Source organism: Saccostrea echinata, unplaced genomic scaffold (genome assembly GCF_033153115.1).
Source record: "Saccostrea echinata isolate AGI-Se365-2 ecotype Australia unplaced genomic scaffold, CSIRO_AGI_Sech_v1 ptg000025l, whole genome shotgun sequence".
In the NCBI taxonomy this organism is placed as follows: Eukaryota; Metazoa; Mollusca; class Bivalvia; order Ostreida; family Ostreidae; genus Saccostrea; species Saccostrea echinata.
In genome coordinates this window covers 26,931,843-26,952,500 of record NW_026889774.1, presented here as the reverse complement: position 1 = coordinate 26,952,500, position 20,658 = coordinate 26,931,843, and the positions used below count along the sequence as shown (strand labels likewise).

General features: G+C 34.2%; 1 protein-coding gene and 1 long non-coding RNA gene across 13 annotated transcripts in view; one reads left to right on the top strand and one right to left on the bottom strand.

The window, feature by feature from the left end:
• LOC133192278 (golgin subfamily B member 1-like) overlaps nt 1–20,658 on the bottom strand; it is a 108,215-nt gene that overhangs the window by 24,403 nt on the left and 63,154 nt on the right. For 11 of the 12 annotated variants that reach the window (XM_061328274.1, XM_061328275.1, XM_061328281.1 and 8 more), the window contains 17 exons: nt 19,812–20,070; nt 19,100–19,497; nt 18,482–18,550; nt 18,171–18,233; nt 16,774–16,869; nt 16,362–16,523; nt 15,945–16,130; nt 13,996–14,091; nt 13,760–13,903; nt 13,056–13,440; nt 12,603–12,815; nt 11,960–12,049; nt 11,700–11,830; nt 10,959–11,204; nt 10,517–10,642; nt 8,185–8,259; nt 7,411–8,092 (listed from right to left, as the gene is read on the bottom strand). In XM_061328274.1, the coding sequence (XP_061184258.1) occupies nt 8,185–8,259; nt 10,517–10,642; nt 10,959–11,204; nt 11,700–11,830; nt 11,960–12,049; nt 12,603–12,815; nt 13,056–13,440; nt 13,760–13,903; nt 13,996–14,091; nt 15,945–16,130; nt 16,362–16,523; nt 16,774–16,869; nt 18,171–18,233; nt 18,482–18,550; nt 19,100–19,497; nt 19,812–20,070 (2,739 nt within the window). In that variant the 3' untranslated portion in view covers nt 7,411–8,092. Of the gene's footprint in view, nt 1–7,410; nt 8,093–8,184; nt 8,260–10,516; nt 10,643–10,958; nt 11,205–11,699; nt 11,831–11,959; nt 12,050–12,602; nt 12,816–13,055; nt 13,441–13,759; nt 13,904–13,995; nt 14,092–15,944; nt 16,131–16,361; nt 16,524–16,773; nt 16,870–18,170; nt 18,234–18,481; nt 18,551–19,099; nt 19,498–19,811; nt 20,071–20,658 lie in introns of those variants that run through there. The other variant, XM_061328276.1, reaches the window with a different exon arrangement.
• On the top strand, nt 2,806–3,719 carry LOC133192791 (uncharacterized). Its single transcript, XR_009721872.1, has 3 exons — nt 2,806–2,965; nt 3,084–3,181; nt 3,368–3,719. It is a non-coding gene; the product is annotated as an uncharacterized LOC133192791 (long non-coding RNA).

The window sequence follows — 20,658 nt, the reverse complement described above, 5'->3', positions numbered from 1 at the left end:
TTTATTGGCCCCCAAACAACGATGACAATGAAAGTGGTAAGCACCGTCACAAAGGTTCCTTAGTTGTTTTTTTTTTTTGGACAACTGTTAAATGCATATATGTCAAATGGTATATAAAATGTGTTCTGCTAGCATCACATCTGAAATTATGTTCAAAAGTTGTTGGATTCATCATCTATTATTGGTGCAAATCACAGCAAGCACTAACATGAATACTCTTATTGAAATACGGATGTTACAGAGCAAAGAATGAAGTTGGAAGTCTTGATCATCATGCTCCGTAACATTGCAATTTCTTCAGTGATATCATCCAAAATGTATTCCTCTTCATCAGATAAATCAGAAAAGAGAATACTATCCTCTTCATTATCAGAAAAATCCTCATCACTAAATTTTATGTATCTTTTTGGCAGTTGGGGTTCTTTGTTTCTTAAATGTTGTCATGTTACTCATCAAATCGTCCAGCTCAGACTCTTCATGGTCAGACATCTAATTCAAGAATAAAACACTTCTATTATCCAGTTAATCAAATGCATGCAAGTGAACATTAATTTAATCAACTAAAATAAATATATTTTTAAAAACCAGAAATTGGTGTGGAGGTTGTATTGTTACAAGCTAATCAATATGTACAAAAAAATAATTAATTTTCTTTAAACATATTGAGAAAAAAAAAATCGATGAGAACTCATTCGTATTTTTTTTTCTCTTGCTTTACATGTACTGTATGATCATCAACAGCTGATCAAGTAGCAGGGATCTATATACGTCCCTGCAAGTTGCAAGAAGTAAATAATTTGTGATGTAATAGTAAAGCGATACAAACAAAACAAAACAATGTTATTTAAGGTGACCTACCTCGCTCATGATGATTATTTCTGCGCCATCGTCTTCTAACTTTAGAGTCGATTTAGTTCCGAGATAATTCGGGTTACAATCTGTAAAACGGAAGTAACATTCTATTAAATTGATTGTTGATCCCGATATATGTAGGTCGATCTTTTTTTTCTTTTTTTTTTTTTATTAAAAAAAACTGTAAAATACTTACCGATATCAGTTTCCTAGAATCTTCTACTGTTTTCGCGCAATCAATGATTCCTGTTCTTGTTATTTATGTCGGCAAATTTACACATTTCGATCACAAATTCTGTACCTTGTAATGCATCTCATATTTTAAATCTCCATCGTTCCATAAATTAACTTGAGCTGAAATTTGCTAAATTTTACAAACGCTTTCCGTAAGTAACCTTCTTTATTTTGTTTGGTTATTCCATGATTTTCCAGTGTGCCGAGAACAACTGTAAACTAAGGTGTTTTCTCAGAGGCCAAGGAGAATCGCCTTACAAAATGATCTCAGTGAAATTTATTGATCTACACATTGATTTTGCATCTTAAAAAAAAAAAAATCGACAAATTAATACTAAAAGAACGCATTTTTTATTTTGAGAGATTATTTTGGGGAAAATTTGTAATAGCTTTTGTATCGATCCGTCGTGAACCTCAACAGTAGAGCATCTTCGAACCGGGGCTGCAGAAACTTGATATCCCACGCTATCAAAATCCCGCCCGCATGGTCATTTCAAATTTTGTTGCTTTGAAAGAAACATTGCCCTGCCGATTTCTACTTGTTTCTGACAACTTGGTTTTACTTGAAAGTGAAAATACTTCGATGAGGATTGCAGTTTGACTGTCGTGGGAGAAAAAGACAAAACGTTGACAATAAGGACGGAATTCGAAGTGAGATACCATCATTCATGGCCCCATCATCAGTGGTAAGAATTTTTTAGATTATCATACTCATGATACTCCAGCGAGGTTAACACTTTGAAATATATCATATAGTATTATCTATAAAAATTTAAGAAATGTGCTTTTAAAATCATTCTGTTAACATGGTTAATGATTAGATTACATGTAGCATGCGTGTTTGTTTACGCATGGAGACCTGTCGTATTTGTGAACTACTGCTGTTCTATACTCCATGATTTTTTTTAAAATTATCTTTCTATCGCATAATTATCATTTTTAGTATTTATCATTTCGAAAAAATATATACAAAACAAAAAATATACGAGGCATTTTCCACCCTTTTTTTTTTTTTTTTTAAAAGTCGGGTTCAAGATGAGGGAAATATAAAGTCGCATGGATCACAACATGGTATGATGGTATGAATTATAAATTTGCCACACGGCGCGGTGGCTGTCTTAAAAATTTTACTAGACAAAATAATTACAGTAATTTTAATCAAAAACTGTCCTGATAACAAATAGAGTGCACTTTCTGATAAGCTGACCATGTTAATATGGTTAAGGTGATGTTTAATGGGTTGCTACAATGCATAGGTGGATCGGAAACTTTTCATACCCAATCAATATATATATATATATATATATATATATATATATATATATATATATATATATATATATATATATATTCATAAGTTTCTTGTATTCGTTGCTTCCTACTGACTTACAAGGGGTCTGTTTTGTGTTTCTTAAAAAGGGGGGGGGGGGGTCAAGTTCAGATATGCTACACAAAGCTCACATTTCTTGGTGATAATTTTGTTATATGTGTGTGTATTTGTAGATGATGAAGAGGAACTAACAAAGTTTGCTATTCGGCATGCAGCAAATTATTAGGAAACTTGCAGGAGAAAGCAAAAGATATTCCAGAGAGACTGTTTAATTTCTCAATCTAAACACAGAGAAAGCAAATGGGAAGAGAACAAGGGCTCCAACAGACAAAATAAAAGAAATTAAGGACCATGATGAAGAGTTTATCTCAAATAAGAAGAAGAAAAACACTGAGGATACAAGAGAGAAGAAACAGGAGCTAAGTCCCAAGGAAAAGAAGATACCAAGTCACAAAACTCCTCCCTTGAGAAAACACTCTACTACCAACATTCTTTCATTGGTAGTAGTAGTAGATATTAGCATTTCATCCCATGGAGGATTGTGTTGAGGTTAGATAATAATAAAAAAAATAAAAACCTAAATGAAGTATTTGTAAAATACACATTCAATATTTGATATATTTAACTATATGCACGGCTTTAATATATTTCTATTCCTATCATCCAGATAATCAAGAAGCAGGCTTCCTGTGTCCAAATCCTCCTTCTTCAGAAAAACCAAGGGAGAATGACCAGGATATTTCACCCCCTGGAATATCTGAAGGGGTAAGATTTTCATGCCCCCAATTGAAGGATTGGGGATATATAGTGTTTGGTCTGTCTGTTTGTTTTCCTGTCAACCCATTATGTAATACAACAATTTTTTTTCTCTAATTGTAAATACTGATCTTGTTGGACATAATGCATGTGATTTCAGACCTACATTAAAGCATGGCTACAATTTTCCTTCAGGTTATGCCCTTTAGTGGTGTGGAGAAAATGAAGAAAAAAAGTGAACCAAGAACTGAACAATGCCATCACAGAGCAAGTCTCATTGCAGGACAAAAATTTAAAAAGGAACATGGGAAAGAAAAATATGAGAATGCTAAGAAGAGCTCAGTGCACGATACAAGCTAAGCTAATGTAAAACACACTTATTGCGAAGTACAATGAATGAACAATTTTGATTAGGCGTAGTTCATTATATCCATTAAGTTCACAGCAATATTCTAAAATTTAAGGAAATGAAAATCACTATAACCATGAATTCATTATAAGCATCTCTGCTGTAATACAAAGTCATCAGAGATTGGTACACTGTATTTTCAAGATAATTTATAATTTTCGTATAATACAAATTTTGAGTTTTCCTTAAATGGGAAGATTTATTAATGTAAAATTACATTATTGTCGTCCTGTACAATATTGATTTCTTGTATAATGCTATATATTTTACTGTACAGAATCCTTTGTTCTGAAACAATTTGATACGTTTTTTCTGCCTAATTGATCAAAAAGGTTTAAATTACATACAAATTTATCATAATAACACATTTTAACAGCAATATCAAATTCTCCAAAAATGCAGCTCATATTGCTTTAAACTTTCTCAAATGCAAATCAAAGACGTTGGTACTCAAAGTAAGGTCTTGTCCAGAAAAACATAGTTCGTATTCCCTGGAGGTAAGGTGTTGGGGCACAATCACAGAGTATTCATTTTTTTATTTTTTTACATGGAAAATAGAAGAAAAATATCTCAAGAACAGCAGGGCCCTGATTAGTTATATTACTGCTTATGCAAGCATTCTCAAGTTGCACAATTAATTTGGGAGTTTTTACAAATTATGGTCCTTTCAAATTAGGTGGAACCGCAATACCAGTAGTAAGGAGCACAGTTTTCTATAGTATTGTATAGTAAACGAATTTTAAAATCCGGCCTTATCAAGTACACCAGATCGAGCCATGATTATGCACATTATGATCAAATAATCTTACATACTGTGCAGATCATAATTATTTGAGTCAAGGCTCTGGGGGTAAGGTGGGCTTTTAATAAGGAATCAAGTTTAACATGTTAATATATAGCGGGAAAATTAAACATATAATCCCCTAATACCCATTGGGCTCTCCTCTAGCACACATTAAAATGTGTGAATCCCATGGATTACCTATTGATATTGTATGTGAGGACTGTGATGATTTCATTTGTGCCAAGTGTGCCAAAACAGATCGTAGAGATCACAATTGGAAAACTATACCCACTGCAGCCAGCCAAAGGAGGAGAAGTCTACTTACATTTCTGAAGAAAATCAAGGAAGAGGAACTCCATGGAATTGATGAGAAGATGGAGAAGATTTCAGACCAGATCATAGAAAATAAAGAATTGTGTGATTCTGAGCTTGAAAAGCTACAGAAGCATTTTGATGAGATAATGGCTAAGCTGACAGAAATTAAACAACGCCATGAAAAAGCATCGAGAGACAATTTGACTAAAAATAATGATCAACTGAACCATGTGAAATCTGAGTTAGAGAAGAAGAAAAGAGGAATTGTTAACACAGTGGAATTCATGGAGGAGAACAACAGCACCATGTCAGATTACAGCTTGATTGACAACCACAGAGAACTGACAAAAATGCTGTCTAAATTGGAGGTTCATACAACAAACTATGAACATTCAGTGAGGTTCACTAGAGGTGAAATCAATGATGACTTACTCGAGTCTTTGGTTGGAAAAACTCTGGATTTAAATGATATTGGTGTGACTCAAAAAACATCATTTCAATATGGAGATAAAATAATATATGCCTTGGAGACCTTCAGTAAAGACCAATGTTACATAAATGAATTTGATTCAAAATATATAGAAAAAGTCAACCAGCAAGGCATAAAAGAACATAAATTTAGTATTAATCTTAATGGCATGTGTGTGGCTGATACCGGGGATGTTTATTTCACTAATTTTAATAACAAATCCATCAGCTGTCTGTCACCATCAGGGTCTGTCTCTACAGTCATCAGTACAGATCCACTGGTACCATTAGGAATCTGTCAGTCAGTGAATGGTGAACTACTGGTCACCTTGAGAGACATGGAATCAGAGCATTACAAATTAGAGTCACACAGCAGACGTCTGGTGAGACACATCACAGTGACAGGTGATGTCATCCGTGAGTATGAGTACCAGGAGGACGGTCAGACCAGACTGTTTACATTACCATTCAGAGTCACACGGAACAGTAACAGTGATATCTGTGTTGTGAACCGTACAAGTGAAACTACAGGTAATCTAGTGATTATGTCTCCCTCTGGTCGTATGAAGTCTGTTTTCCGTGGACAGAGTCTGACAGAAGACTTTGATCCAATTGATGTAGTGTGTGACTCCCTCTGTAACATCCTTGTTACTTCTTTTATCAACAAACAGATCCATCTGCTGAGTCCTGATGGGGAGTTCCTGAAGTTCTTACTGACAGAGAATGAAGTGAACACGCCATACTCACTATCCTTATACAAGTCTCGACTGTGGGTAGGATACTGGGAAGGAATTGTCAAAGTGTATCAATACAGAGTGTAGAATGTTATATACATAAATTATTATGGAATTCATTCACATAGAAGGGTAAATCAAAGTGTTTAAATACAAATTGTTATGGCGTCACAAGTGTTGATAGTTAGATGGACAGACAAATGGACGGAACCCAAAATCTGTAGTAGTCTTCCTCTTACAGTAAAGAATTTTTGTACAAAATTTGAACACATTAGACTGAACACTTCGAATTATCGCATCAAAATAATGTCATGATTATATATTCAGACATACGCACACACAGAAAGACAATGTGATATCACCACCCCAATCTATAGTTGCCTCGCTGTTAAAGTACTTATATACAATATTTCATTAAAAACTGTTTGAGTTATTGTATCACAAACGTGTTGAGGAACAGATGAATGGACAAAAAGACGGACAGAAAGATGGATAAAAAACTATAGGTGTCTTTCTTTTATGGCAAAGAACTTATTTATGTACAAAATTTGTAAACTTTTTTTAAAAAATGATCGAGTGGCTTTGTGGTTCTTCAAGAAAAAAAAATCCTATATATCCTAGGAAAAAAATATGATCGTCCATTGTAGCCCCGCCCTATCCCCGGGGATAATGTTTTGAACAACTTAAATCTACACTATGTAATGAGTCTTAAAAAATTCCACATGAGTTTCATTTTTTCTTGCACAGTGTTCTATTTCCATGGTATTTTTATACAGTAAGAATGATCTGCCCTTAGATCTAAAATGAGATAAATTGAAATTTAAAGTGTATAACGTAATTAATTCAAGTTATCTAAACACTTCATTTGGCCTATGTATTAATTGAACACTTCATTTGCATGTTTTTCCCATTTAAGTAAGTAACAGTGGTTTCTGACTCTTCATTGTCTTTACATATTTTCCCATGGGTGAACTACAGGTACCCTATGTTGCAATTACGGGTACCCTGTGTTGCAATTACAGGTACCCTATGTTGCAAATTAAAAAGATAAACTCCATATTTACATCTTTGTATGATAGTCAAGAAAACATTTCAATTGGTGTATAGAGGGTCATTAATAGTTTTGCAGACCTGCAATATAGCTTGACTTTTTTCACAAGCAATTTGTGTACATATTTATAGCTGATTTAAGTCCAGTATAAAACTTTGCAATCATTATTGTTGTCTCACTTATGATTTTAATTATTGTCCTCCATTAGCAGGAGATCTGGCATTCAATTAAACAACAAATTCATTCATTAAATCAACTGCATTTTGGGTATTAAATTAGATGATTTGAGAAAATGTGAAAAAAATTAAGAATCAATGTATATGTGTGCATATATTTTGATCAGAAGTTAATTGAATCATATACATGTAATTATAATAAATTCATTTTATATTTTAACTTTGTTTTCTAAGTAATAAAATTTCTGCATTGTGATAGTTACTGCACCACTGAAAACAACAGAAAAAATGAAAAAAAAAATTGGTTTAATATACTTTAATGTATTTAATATCATTCATAGAAATAACAATAAATAAATGCCATAATCTGAGGACTCAATAGTAAAGCCCCTCTGTAACAAAGTCTCTCTCTGATAATCTTTACAGCGGGTGCCCTTGAAATTTATGTGGAAGTTTTACAGATAAATGCCATCAAAGGTGGGAAAATAAATGACGTGTGAATCAAAAGTTAATGAGAAATGCTGCTGATGAAACAGTCCTTCAATAGCAGATGTACTAAAATATATGCTATTCATATTATTTAGTACATTACATAAATGGAAGACATTTATTAGTTTTGCTAACACTGAATGATTGACTTTGGGCAACATTACCATTGTAGTGAAAATTTACAGAAAACACAAAATTGTTTGAAAAGTATAAAAATATAAATCATACTTAGGTACATGTATATTGCAAACTTATATTTTAAAAATAGATTATATCAAATGTGTCCTAAACATTGCATGTGATCTTTCTAAAAATATATGAGATGGACCTCTGATGTATTGCAGAATGCACCGTGCAACAGCACTGAAGTAAAAAGTGTCTAATGAAAAGTAAGGATTCGTCGCTCAATAGTGTGGACATGAATTGCTTCTAGATGAATTGGTTGATTATTGCATAGAATCTGACACAACCTTCTGGCAGTGGTTAGCTCGACACTGAAAAGATACACATTATAAATTCAATTTAAAATTAACATGGGGCTTCATCACTATTATGGTGATTAGTGAGGAATGTAGATTGCAGTTACCTAGGAGTTATCTGTTAAAGTGTGGGGAATCTCTTCAATGAAGAAACCAGGCACCAATCCTCGACGTCCGTTGATCTAAAAATTAGACCACAAATTTTATATATGACACTAGACTTTGACCCGTGCGTGCACGGGTTGACATTGTTATGAATGCATCCATGTGCATATCAGCATTTACAAAATAGATACATTGACACATTCATATTGTAAAGTATTTTTTAAATAAACAATGAATGTGAATATAATTCTGTTTTTTTTTTTTGGTGTTTGTTTTGTTTTTTTTGTTTTTTAATTGTTGCGTAACGGCGTAGCGCAGAATGGGTTTGACCACAGTTAGCTATAAATCAAGTCTTGAGTTCGAATCACGCTGGAGCTTACATAAATTTCACCCTTCCAAACAAATTCAATAAAAGAAATTATGGATGTTCATTGAAAATATGACAACAGCAAAGAGTTGAGCACACTGCTGATACATATCAAGCAAAGTAATGAAATGAAGAAATGTGCTAAGCTGGTATTTTTACACAATCAGTTATTAAAGTAAAGGTGTAAAAAATTTTGTAACAATTTTAACACTGCAGGTCTCAACTTGTTCAAAATATGACCTCAACAATAAAAGAGTTAAGCACGGCTAATACATATACTTTATATATACACAGGTAATAGACAGGTATATAATCTGTAAAAGACTGTCTGTTTTGATAAAAATTAATGTAATATCCTTGAATTAGTACATAGAAAAAGTAATAAAAATAGAAGCTTAATTGAGAAAAAATAAAAACAAATTGGTAATCTTCAAGTACCAATGATGTTTAAAATATATAAAACAAAAGACAGTATTCTTCCGATTTATCGGTATTAAAGGCCAAAAATTCGAGTCTATAATTTTTATATAGTAGTTATTGTAATTTTTGGCGGAAAAAGAATGCCTACTTCACTAAGATGTGATTCTAACTGGAGTTGTAACACCCCCCCCCCTTTTCAGTTCCCCTCAAAAAAGCATAAAAGAAAGGAGGGATAAAATAAATTGGGTAGTTACATTAATGTTGCTCCTACGATCATGAGCTTTTTGCCTCCGTTGAGATGGCCAGAGATATAAATAACATTTAATAAATTTGTCTCTGAGATGGCGAATGATTACCCACGTGGCCACAATATCACATTTGTATGGATATAAACTCAGAAACGATTACGATAATACAAACATATGCGTCAGAAGCAAATTGAAAGTGGGGTGTCTATTTGAAAGTTGGGGGGGGGGGCTATACCAACGAAAAAAGGTAAGCCCCAATTTTCAATGCCTATATTATGTCTATCTTTGCAAAAAAAAGGGGGGGCTAAGCCCCCCTCCCCGGTTCCGACCCCTATATGACAAATACGTGTAAATTTTCATTGGAAATTTGCTATATATTCTGTTCATATATATTACTGATTTCTTATTAGAGAAATTATACAATAACAAATATATATCTACTTAATATTTACTTTTGTCTTCTCTGATTTGAACACACTCTCCACAACGGCTCATACATTCGTGTATGAGAGAGAAACGAACGACAACTCCGCAAGGGAGATTGATTTGAACACCGTGATTTAGCGTGAATGTAATGCGCACGCGCAAGATTGTAAAATCCAAAAAATCCAGATGATTTCCGGAATTTTTTGAGGAATTTTCGTTGATTATTAATTAGCAAAGCTTAATTGAGAAAAAATAAAAACAAATTGGTAATCTTCAAGTACCAATGATGTTTAAAATATATCAAACAAAAGACAGTACTCTTCCGATTTATCGGTATTAAAGGCCAAAAATTCAAGTCTATTATTTTAATATAGTAGTATAGATAAATACTGCTCGGCATTTCCAAGAACCAGTTTCACATTAGAATAGAAAAGAATTTCTTATCCAAACACTATCTGGGGCTAAATCTGGATGTGAATAATCCTGACACTTCACATTCTGGACCAGATTTGCAGGGAACAATTTATATATACAAAACATGTTTAAGTAATCAGGATGCTTCATTAATCTGGATAATTTACTTGGTATCACAATTAAGTGTCCAGTTAAATAAGGCTTGACTGTACACTATTCCTTAGCTTACAGTAAACATATATACACTGTATTAATTCACATGGCATAGTTTTCAAGCATCTTCGAGTAAATTCCTATTATTGCGACATTATTTGCAAGTCAAGACAATCTTATAAAATAACATGAATGACTTCTCATAAATTTATAATTCTACCTGAGTAATATATCCAACACCGAGATATGGCTATTGAGTATAATGTGAAAAAATACAACTGCTCTATAATAGTACAAAAAACGTACCTCCCCATAGTAAAATCCATCTACTCTTTCCTCCCCATAGACAAGGATTCTCTCCCCTGCCTGAAACGGAAGTTCCAGTCGGCCATGTTTACCAGGAGATGGTACAAAGTCATATACACCAACAAACTGTCAAAAATAAAGTAGAAATATCACAAAACTGCCCATCAGTGGGTAGATATACATGTACATATATTACAAGATCACTTGAGGGACAAGCTTCATGGATTTTGTGGGTCACCCTTATCCATGAATTTACATCCCCATGAACAATTATTTTGTAAACATATTTATTCATTGAAACTTCTGTATGTACACAAGAGCTACCCAAAAAATTAAGTCCCCATGAATCAATAAATTTTGCTTGCCTATGAACACTGACCCCCACAATTTAAAATGATTACCCAGTAAGTAAACCGAGTTTTAATGTACTCCATAACCTTACCATACGCTTGTGTGAGGAAGAGTACACCTCATGACTCCTAACAGCTGATGGGTTTTCTTCTGGGCCTTCAAGGTCACCTGCAACTGGAGCATTATGGATGGTTTCCACAACATCAGAGCACTGTCCCCCCGATCCTATGGTCTGTATACTGAAAGCCTGACGCTGGCGGGTGTCTACATTCTTGACGATGGTTTTGGCGATGTGAGGACTGCTGGCTTGTTGATGAAGCTGACCATTTAAGTAGATCTAAAACAAAGATAAACATTATTGAACATTTTGATCAAGAAGGTTATGCATTAAGTGAAAGAGGATTTGCATGCAGCTTTTGTAAAAAATACATCTATGTTCAGATATTTGTGTGTTTGTTCCCCCCATTCTCTTCAATGTTGTGACTCATGCCGGTATTTACAATTGATACCCTGTCCTACATTTGTACATTTTGGCTCCAAGTATGTTTAACCCTCTGCTGTGACTGTTGTCAACCTACTTCCTACCCTGTGAATCTGACATGTCTTTGTAGGTGACTTCTGTTTTGGGTAGCCTGTATATTTAATTCTGTTGTAGGTGTCTACTTACTTTGTACCCTGTACATTTGACCCCTCATTTGTTATTGTTGTTGGTGTCTACTTACTTTGTACCCTGTACATTTGACCCCTCTGTTGTGATCATTTCATGTGACGACTTATTTTGTACCTGGTAAATATGAGCCCTCGGTTGTAATTGTTGTTGGTGGCTACTTACTTTGTACCCAGTACATTTGACCCCTCTGTTTTGATTGTTCTCAGTAAATTTTGGAGGTGTCCAAGCTAACATCAGAGTGTTCCGGTTTATGACCTTTTCAATTCGGAAATCTTTGGGTGGATCTGGATATTCTATAATCAGCAAAAACAAAATATTTTTTAATTACATTTCGAATGCAAAGCAGACAATATACCACATATATATACCATATTTATAGCAATCTTCTCTCAAAAACACATTTAAAGACCTTTAGAGCTTACCCGATGTCCTTGCTGATGTGCTAGAGTTTCTGGTAAATAAGGGGGATAACTCCGAGACATGACCATTTATCCTGGGAAACAAAGGGGCACCTGTAACATCAAATTATATTCTAAATAGAATACAGTCAAACTTCTTATTTCAAACTCAAAAGGACTGGGAAACAAAGGGGCACCTGCAATATTTATTATATAAATAAAAGAAATACAGGTAAACTATCTCAAACTCAAAGGGACTAGGAAAAAACTTCAAGACATCCAAGGGTTCAAGATACTGTTAAAATACATGTACATATATATATATATAAAGAAAAGGTGGAAGGGACTTTCAACTCTCTTCAACACATCCATGGCATTCAAGGTTCAGTACATGTAAAACACCCTTACAAAAAAGTGCCAGGAAAGGACGATCTTGCTTCGTTAGAAACATAGTTTGTTATATCAGTTAAGTTCACATACCAGTACATTTTAAAGCCATAAAGAATGAAAATCACTTCACTATAAGTGTCAATTTATTACATGCATGTTTGCTATAAGCATGTTTCACTGTATTGATGTTGGAGATACCAAAGTTCAACTGTATTTCTAACAGTAAGTTAATGAAATTGTAATTACTTTCACCATTCTAAGATCTGAATATCCTTACCGCTTCTATTTTGTGACTGTTGAAGTTGATAATGTGTCTCCACAATTCTCTCAGGACTCGCATCTAGATAAGCTGGGGGTTTCTGTCCCATTATTCCCTTCCATCGTCCATTTCTTTGGTCAGCAAGGCTGGCGGGACGTAGGTAAGCTGCAGGGACAAGTCCTGTTTTACCGTTCACCTCAGCTAAGTAATAACCTGTGTCGTCAAGTGGTCCTACAGAAAAAGTCAATTGATTTGTTAAATAGCCTATAAATATGTTTGCAAAACTGATATAAATAGCTTTAGGAGAAAGGGTTGATTTCAAGAATTCCTTATCTGTATTAGCCCTTGGTAAAGATGGATAAAATGAAAACAAAATTAGGAAAAAAAAAAAACATTTCCAAGTAAACAGTCACAGTGAGTGATATTGAAATTCTAATAATTATGTAGATTAAGTGACAGTAATATAAAAACCTTTCACGGTGACTTTGTCCCATTCCTGGAGCCTCAGTTCCTCTGATGGCCGATGACTTCTGGAGAATGTAAGAGGATCATAATTGGCGACAGCTATAAAAAGCGGATCTGGTGGCATGTGACCTACAGGTAGTGACTCATTAGGTGAACCGTAACTAGGTGACATCTGACCTCCCTGAATGTGTGGCAGTCGTGGTGTGTGTGTGGACGGAGGCAGTAGTCTCTGTCGTCTTTCTGTGTGGTGGTTTGATCGACGGATAATTGGGGTCACCATTTCTGTGTCGCTATGGGCAATATGGTCCTGGCTGTCACTGACAGATGAATTTGATCTTGACCTCTGCAGGTCAATCATAGACACAGAATGTCTACTCAAATGGTTTGCTTGCTGTAACAAGAAATTAGATTTTTCTAATGGTTGAGGGCAACAAAAAAAATGTTTCATGAAATCAAAACAATTCTCATGACCCATCCTTCTTCACAAGATTACATCTTAAGTTATTTTTGTGTTTTTTACAAGGAAATTTTAATTACAAACAATTTTGGAAGCATGTCTGGAAATACTTCACTTGAATTCTATTTCTAATCTTTTGCCAAGAGTTCTTTCAATCAAATCTGAGCACATTTATGAATTTCATCTTTATGTAAATAATTATTGTCAAAGTTTTATCATGTTTAATGTGTTTTTGATTGAGATAAATTCCCACCTGAGGAGATCCTTCATCCAGCACATTGTATTCTTCAGAAGGCATTCTCTGTTCCATTAAGGCCAGCTCCTGGAGAAGTGAGCCAGGCCCACCGCCCATCTTCAGTTTACGTAATTCTACTCCTAGTTTTCTCAGCAGATCATCCTAGTAATGTCAAAATAAAAAAATGTATGAAAATCATTAGGACATTGAAAATTGTCCTAAACAAGCAAGTTTACAGTGGATCTTGCGCTTACCTTTTCCCTACATTTCTGCATCAGTCTGGCCAGCTTTGTTTTCAATGGAGTCACAGAAAGTAAAACTTGTTCATTCTTAGCTTCCAGATCATGGCACTGAAAATGAATAGAAAACATAACAATTGTGAATTAAATTATAATTTCCAAAACTTCTGTAGCAACCCATCCCCATAATACATGCATCCTTAATATTATCATTGAATAACATTATTATCAGTGTATTAGCTGAAATATCAATGACCAGAATTATTGACATCCATATGCTTTAAATTTTACTGAAAAAATGAAGGTCTGTATCTACTTAAAGAAGAAATGAGTGAACCATGAAAGTTCAGTAGCTGTGATAAGCTAAAATACTGATGACCAACAATCATTGACAATGGCTTTTGGAAAATGTTCACCATGCTCAAATGCTTTTTGTATACTTTCTAGACAGTTTTGATTTGAGTTCAAAGAAAAACACTCAAGAAAGGTGACAATACTGAACTTTCATTATGAAAGAAGAAAAAGAAACTGAAAGTACAATTTGATAATTTAAAGGAATATGATAAAGTAAATCAAAACCTAAAGTAATTTTTTAAAGGTAAAACAGAAAGTGGGATCCAGGCTGGAAAAGATGAATGTTGCAAAATATCTGGACATATTCTCCATGCAATATTTAGTATTTAAAGATAAGCTTGGTGTCCCGAGTTGATGTGAAAAATAAAGAAGTATGCACACAAGAAATATCTGAAATGGAAATCAATTTGTATTAAAGCTACAAATCAGGCTGTGTTTTATCCAGAAAACAATTTTATAATACACCAAATTGTGAGGACAACATATCAGGCACAAGTTACCCTAGTATGAACACCCTGCATGCTGGCTAGAGATTGATGGAGGTTCATATTTTCACGCTCAAGGGAGACAATTTTGGATTTGTAAGTTGATATCTCTTCAATCAGAGATTGGATTTTCTCTGTCTATAATAATATTTGATATTTAGTACGATAGCAAGGATCAGCAATATTTCAATGACGCATTGAACAAATCTTTATTTTAATGAATACCATCATGATTTTGAAAAATTAATTTTTTTATCAAAATGCATTTTGAATTCACACAATTAATTTTTAGTTTTTCACTCTAATTTTTTTTTAATGCTTTAAGGTTTTATATGTGATAAAAAAAAATTGGTGCCAATAAATCTCGAATGATACCCTGTTTTGCAGAACAGAAGTCATGTAATCAAGTCTGCCTTCAGAAATATCAACTTCACTCCTTAATTCTGCAGCAATCATAAGTTCCCTTTCAAGTCTGTTGACCTGGTCTCTGAGATCATTTCTGTCAATTTCTACCAGTTCTAGGTCCCTAAGCTGTAGCTTCAGTTTGCTGTACTGTTTAAAGTTTGACAGGTATATTTTGAAGGCATTTTTGAAGAAAAATAATCTTCCATTTTATAACTGATGATATATAATTAAATTATTAGGAATAACTTTAAAGCTTCCCAAGTTATACTGTATAACTTATGGGTTGGAACAGTTTATGCTTTTTTTTTAATAAACCACTTTGCAGTTTATGAAGCGTAAAATGCCCCAACCCTGGTTATACAATATAACTTGGGTAGCTAATAATAAATTCATTCCTTAAATATACCAGTACATCTCTGTCCATTTCAGCTGCTATGAAAATTGTCATACATAGTCAATCTAATGAAGGAGAAAGAGGATGTTGAAGAATACTGAACAGAGTAAAAGATTTGAAGATGTCTATCATGTCTTTCAAATGATAACTGATCATATGCTGCAAAGAATCTTTACAATGCCATAATTGCACGCACTTCTAGTGTAAGGATTTGAGACAGAAAAACATGTTACAAAATAGCTAATAAATGCCAAATTGAAAGAGCTAAATCCAAGTTTTATGATTGCTTAAATTTATTGAAAATGAAACAGTGTTAAAGTTTTAACCTGTTCCTGTAGCTTGTTATATGCCTCCTTGGACACTTTGAGATCTTTCTCCGTGGTGTGTAGATCAGACACCTCCAACTCCAGACATCGGAGAGAATCCAAAGCATTAGTACGCATGTCCTCAACCAAACGACATTCCTCTTGCCACTGACGAAGTTCACGCATCAAGCCGTCCACCTCGTGTGTCTGTAAGCAAATTATGATCAAAATAATTATGTATTAACTAATATCTATAAATCATTACAAGTTTTATATTTTCTGCAATCATTTTTCATAAAATATGTAGCATTGCTGAAGCATATGCTTGTCAGTAATGACATGCAAGTATATGCAACAGAACTGAGTTGGTATTGATCTACAATATAGTGAGAATTTTTACCAACCCAATTCTAAATCATTGGTATAACCAGCACTTACTTTAGCTGTAAGTTCCCTGTCTTTTTTGGCCAGTTCTGTGTTCAGTGCCACTGGATCCTGGTTCAAGTCCAGTTTCTGACACCCAGAATCCTGGAGTTCCTCCAATGTTTTAATTAACTCAGCCTCCAGAATCTGAACCAACTCCCGGTCTGGCTTAGAATCCTAGAAAATGATCAAACAAGATTAGCATAAGCTTGTTATTTTTATTGTATTCTTTTTCATACCAAACACTCTGCAATATCTGTGGTAAAATAAAAATTGTGTTGTCTGATCCTTCATGGTAATGGAATTCAGACACATATTTATGTTTTTAATTGGTATTTCTCAGCCAAATCACCAATCATTTTATTTGTAAATACTGAAAGTGTAACTAAAGCTGCTTTGAGACCACATGATATTTTATTCTACTCACCTTCATCTCTAGCAGGGCTTTTAATTTTTCTATGAAGTCCTCTAAAATGAGAATATATCTAGCTTTTTCCTCTACATCTTTTTCTAATTTATTTATCTGCAAAAAATCATCCAATCATTAGCATCAAATTATCTTTGTCATTTCAATTTGTCTTTCCTGGTTTCTCAATTTCCCCTCTACAAAGTGAAAGTAACTGGGCTAATTAATAAATTGTGTAACCACATTTATCAGAATTCTCATGCGTTATTTGTGGTGAGAGTGAAAAAATAAAATTAAAAGCCAGGACAGAGAGGCATGCTAGAAATGAGATTTAAATTTGACTCCCCCCTTTTTTTAACAGCTTGGACAATAAATTGCTGTAAGAATTCAGGTGTAACAGCTAGCAATCTTCAATTTACTCTATCCCCAATTCTATGAAATGAAGATATTTCAATTTTCTCTGAATATGCTTAAGCACCAATATTCTAAACAAATGAAAAAAATAAAGAAATGAATGGTGATCAATCTCATAGATAATTTATACCACAACTTTTGCAGATCTGTACAGGTAAAACCTAAAGTCAACATATGTTTTATATGACATACAGGTGATAACAAAAGTCAAGCATTACTAAAATACTGTGTTATGACAACATCAGAGTATACCTTTAATTGTCGTCTTCGAGATGGAGGAAGCTATAGGTGGTATCAAGCGAATTGTTACTTTTATACTTTGATGGTAGTAGAGTGTTAATAGTTTAAAATAATTATTACCATATAATAATACTGGATGATTATATAATACTGAATACAGGGAAATTTTCGCCCCCGTTTTATTTTTGCCCCTTTCCCCCTTACTCTCAGTTGGACGAATTTCAAACGGCGTGAATTCAAAGAACACAGTACGATTTCTTATACGGAACTGTGAGGATGAAAATAACCCCGTATACAGTAATTCTATTTAAAGTGCATATCTATCACTTTTATTTTGTTCCTAAGGAACTTGCTTTCTACACTTAGGAAATAATTTTGAATGATATGTTGTCATTGAATTGTACATGTACATGTATTAAAGACTAAGGCAAACAAAAGTATTGAAGGCATGTATAACATATCCTTTTCAACCACAGGAAAAAAATTCATAATCATAGGTTTAAAAAAATCAGTTCTTGTCTGGGCCAGCTGTCCTGTCAAAAAAAAAAAGAAGAATTTAAATATGAAATAAAATTGACAAATTTTGAAGTCCAAGGTCTGAGGGAGACGTGAGTTGATTTAATTAAGATATAATCTTGTCACGATAGACTCACAAACCAAATATCCTAAACCTAGAGTTACCCTGTCTTCCTTATTTTTTGAGAAATTGATCTCACCTACATTTGAACATCAAAACCAGTTTTCATTTATTCTATGAAGATTACCTCTTGTTTTAAATATTTAGATTCTTTTTCAGCATCTTCTAGTCTTCGAGAGGAATCGCTTGCCTAAAAAGAAAATTATGAAATTTCTTCCTTTCTACACAGACACATTCAAAATGCTGAAAAACTTCTAAAACTAAATACAACTTTGATCAACAAAGATTTTAATCAACATGGATAATTGGATCAAACAACCCTCATTATATGTGAAAAAAACAAAAGAAATGTTGAGTATCTAAATTTGACCAAAACAAAATTTTAGTAGCTTTAATAATAGAAGACTAATTTTAAGAGTCTCCATTTATTTCAGCTACCTTGGATTTCCAGACAAGCAGAGAATTCTCATCATCTGACAGATCACTGACACAGGATAGAGGGTGCTTCTGGAAAAAAAACACAGATGGAGAACTTGAAATAACCTTAGGACTATTTGCCATTAGGAAAAAGAAGCTCTTGCCATAAATTTGACATCTAGATATATTCATCATCTTATCAACCAGCAATATTCATTTTCATTATTAGAATGATTCCATACACATGAGCATGACCAACATGTGAAAAACAAGTTAATGACAAATATGTTAATGATGCAAGGGAATCAGCAATTTCATTTTCAGTCATCATTTCAAAAATTCTATGACCTAGGCAATGACCTAATTAGCTTGTTAGCTGTTGCTATGTCAAATGATGCCTGATGTTTTTAAAAACAAACTGTTTGGCCATAATTTTCATACTGAATTGTTGATCAAGACAAAGAGCTCACAGTAGGTGTAACAAACAAACAGGGGATGCCTACCCTTCTATGCACCAAATTTCATCTCAGATATTTCCACAGCCGGGACATTATTTGCTCTGCTCTCAAGCTGGACTTTTGAGCATATTAGGTTCCTTTCCTTCCCATTTCATCATTAATTAAATTCAAACTCAGTTACCTGCAATGATTTTCCAATCTCTGCTATTTTCTCCTTCAGTGACAGCTGTGATTTCCCTGTGGAGGCTGCAGAGGTGGTTCCCACAGAGGTGGTTCCATGTCCACTGTCTGGGATACTTCCGGCTGTGTCCTCTATCCTGATTGGTGGAGACATCATTCTGTATTCTTCCATCAAATGCTGCATCTCAGGCTCCCCGCCCATACTGTCATGATTGACAGCTGGCATATAATAGGGAGCATCGAAATTGTTCAGGCCATGAATTGAGGATGGGGTAAGGTGGGGCTCTGTTCCATTAACTGGACGAAATTTTCTTCGTTTTACTGCGGGACTGTTCCCGCTGGAATCTGTGTCATTCTGTGTAAATTGCTGACTCTCCAATTCTGATGGGAGGGTTAATCCTGGGGAAAAAGAGGAACACATTATAAAAAAAACATACACCTAAGTCAGCTGAGTGTTTTTGGATCATATCCTAATACTTTTCTCTTGATTTATAATATAACAATCATCTTCAAGACAATGTCTTAACAATATAGTCCAGCAATAATATAGTCCAGCTCCTTAGAGCAATACGGTCAAGGTATCTAGTAAGAATTGCTAGTTATCGTAGAGTATTAAATCTCCCCAAATACATAATCCTTGATGAAGCAAGATGTTCAATAACAATGGGACATTCTAGGTTCGAGGACTCTAATATACTTGAATCTTCACTTACCTAGCACCAGTTCTTCATTACTGGGGTGGGACTGGTTTGGCACACTGGAATGTAGACTGGTAGCTTTACCGACGTGGATCCATCGCTCGGAGTCTGGGGCGTGGGGAACACGAGATTCCACTTGCCTCCAGTGAGCTTCTTCCCGCGGTGAAAACAGCTCGTCTTTCTCAAGACGGCTGACAAAGTCGTTCACCCTACGCTGACGGTCATCGTTAGACATCGAGCTGTAGGGGTTTTTCTCATGTAAACCCTGTACTTCCTGAAAAATGAAAACAATTTTTTTTTAGTATAATTTTCTTTTAAAAATGCATGTTTGCCTTAAATCTAAGATCAAATGTAGAAATATTTTCAACAATATAGATTTCTTTGGCCTCTTCATTTTTTTCTTTGGCTTTCAGGTTTCTTTTTTTTTTTTATAATTTTGGCTTTCATGTCTCTGTATGCATGATTTTGTATGTTTAACCTGAAGAATTTTTTTTCCTTCTACATACTAGCTAGCTTTCACCTTTCCCTTAGCTAGTTTTCTAACACATGCAGTGCAGTTATATCATGTTTTGAAGCTGCATATACCAAGTATAATTTTAAATTTATCACCTTCTAAACAAATTTAAACTTATTTGCCATATGGAGTTCACTGCATCAGGAACATCTTATAGTAGCCTGTAGGGTAATACAACAAGAGGCCCATGGGCTCACCTGAGCACATTGGCTAGGCAAAAGCACAAATCAGTTCAGTATTGAAAAGATTACTGGGGGGGGGGCTTGAATTTTAAACTACCTGATGATGCTTCCATGTCAATATAACAAATGGCTTTGTTGTACTTGAGAAGATTTTTTAAAAAAAGAT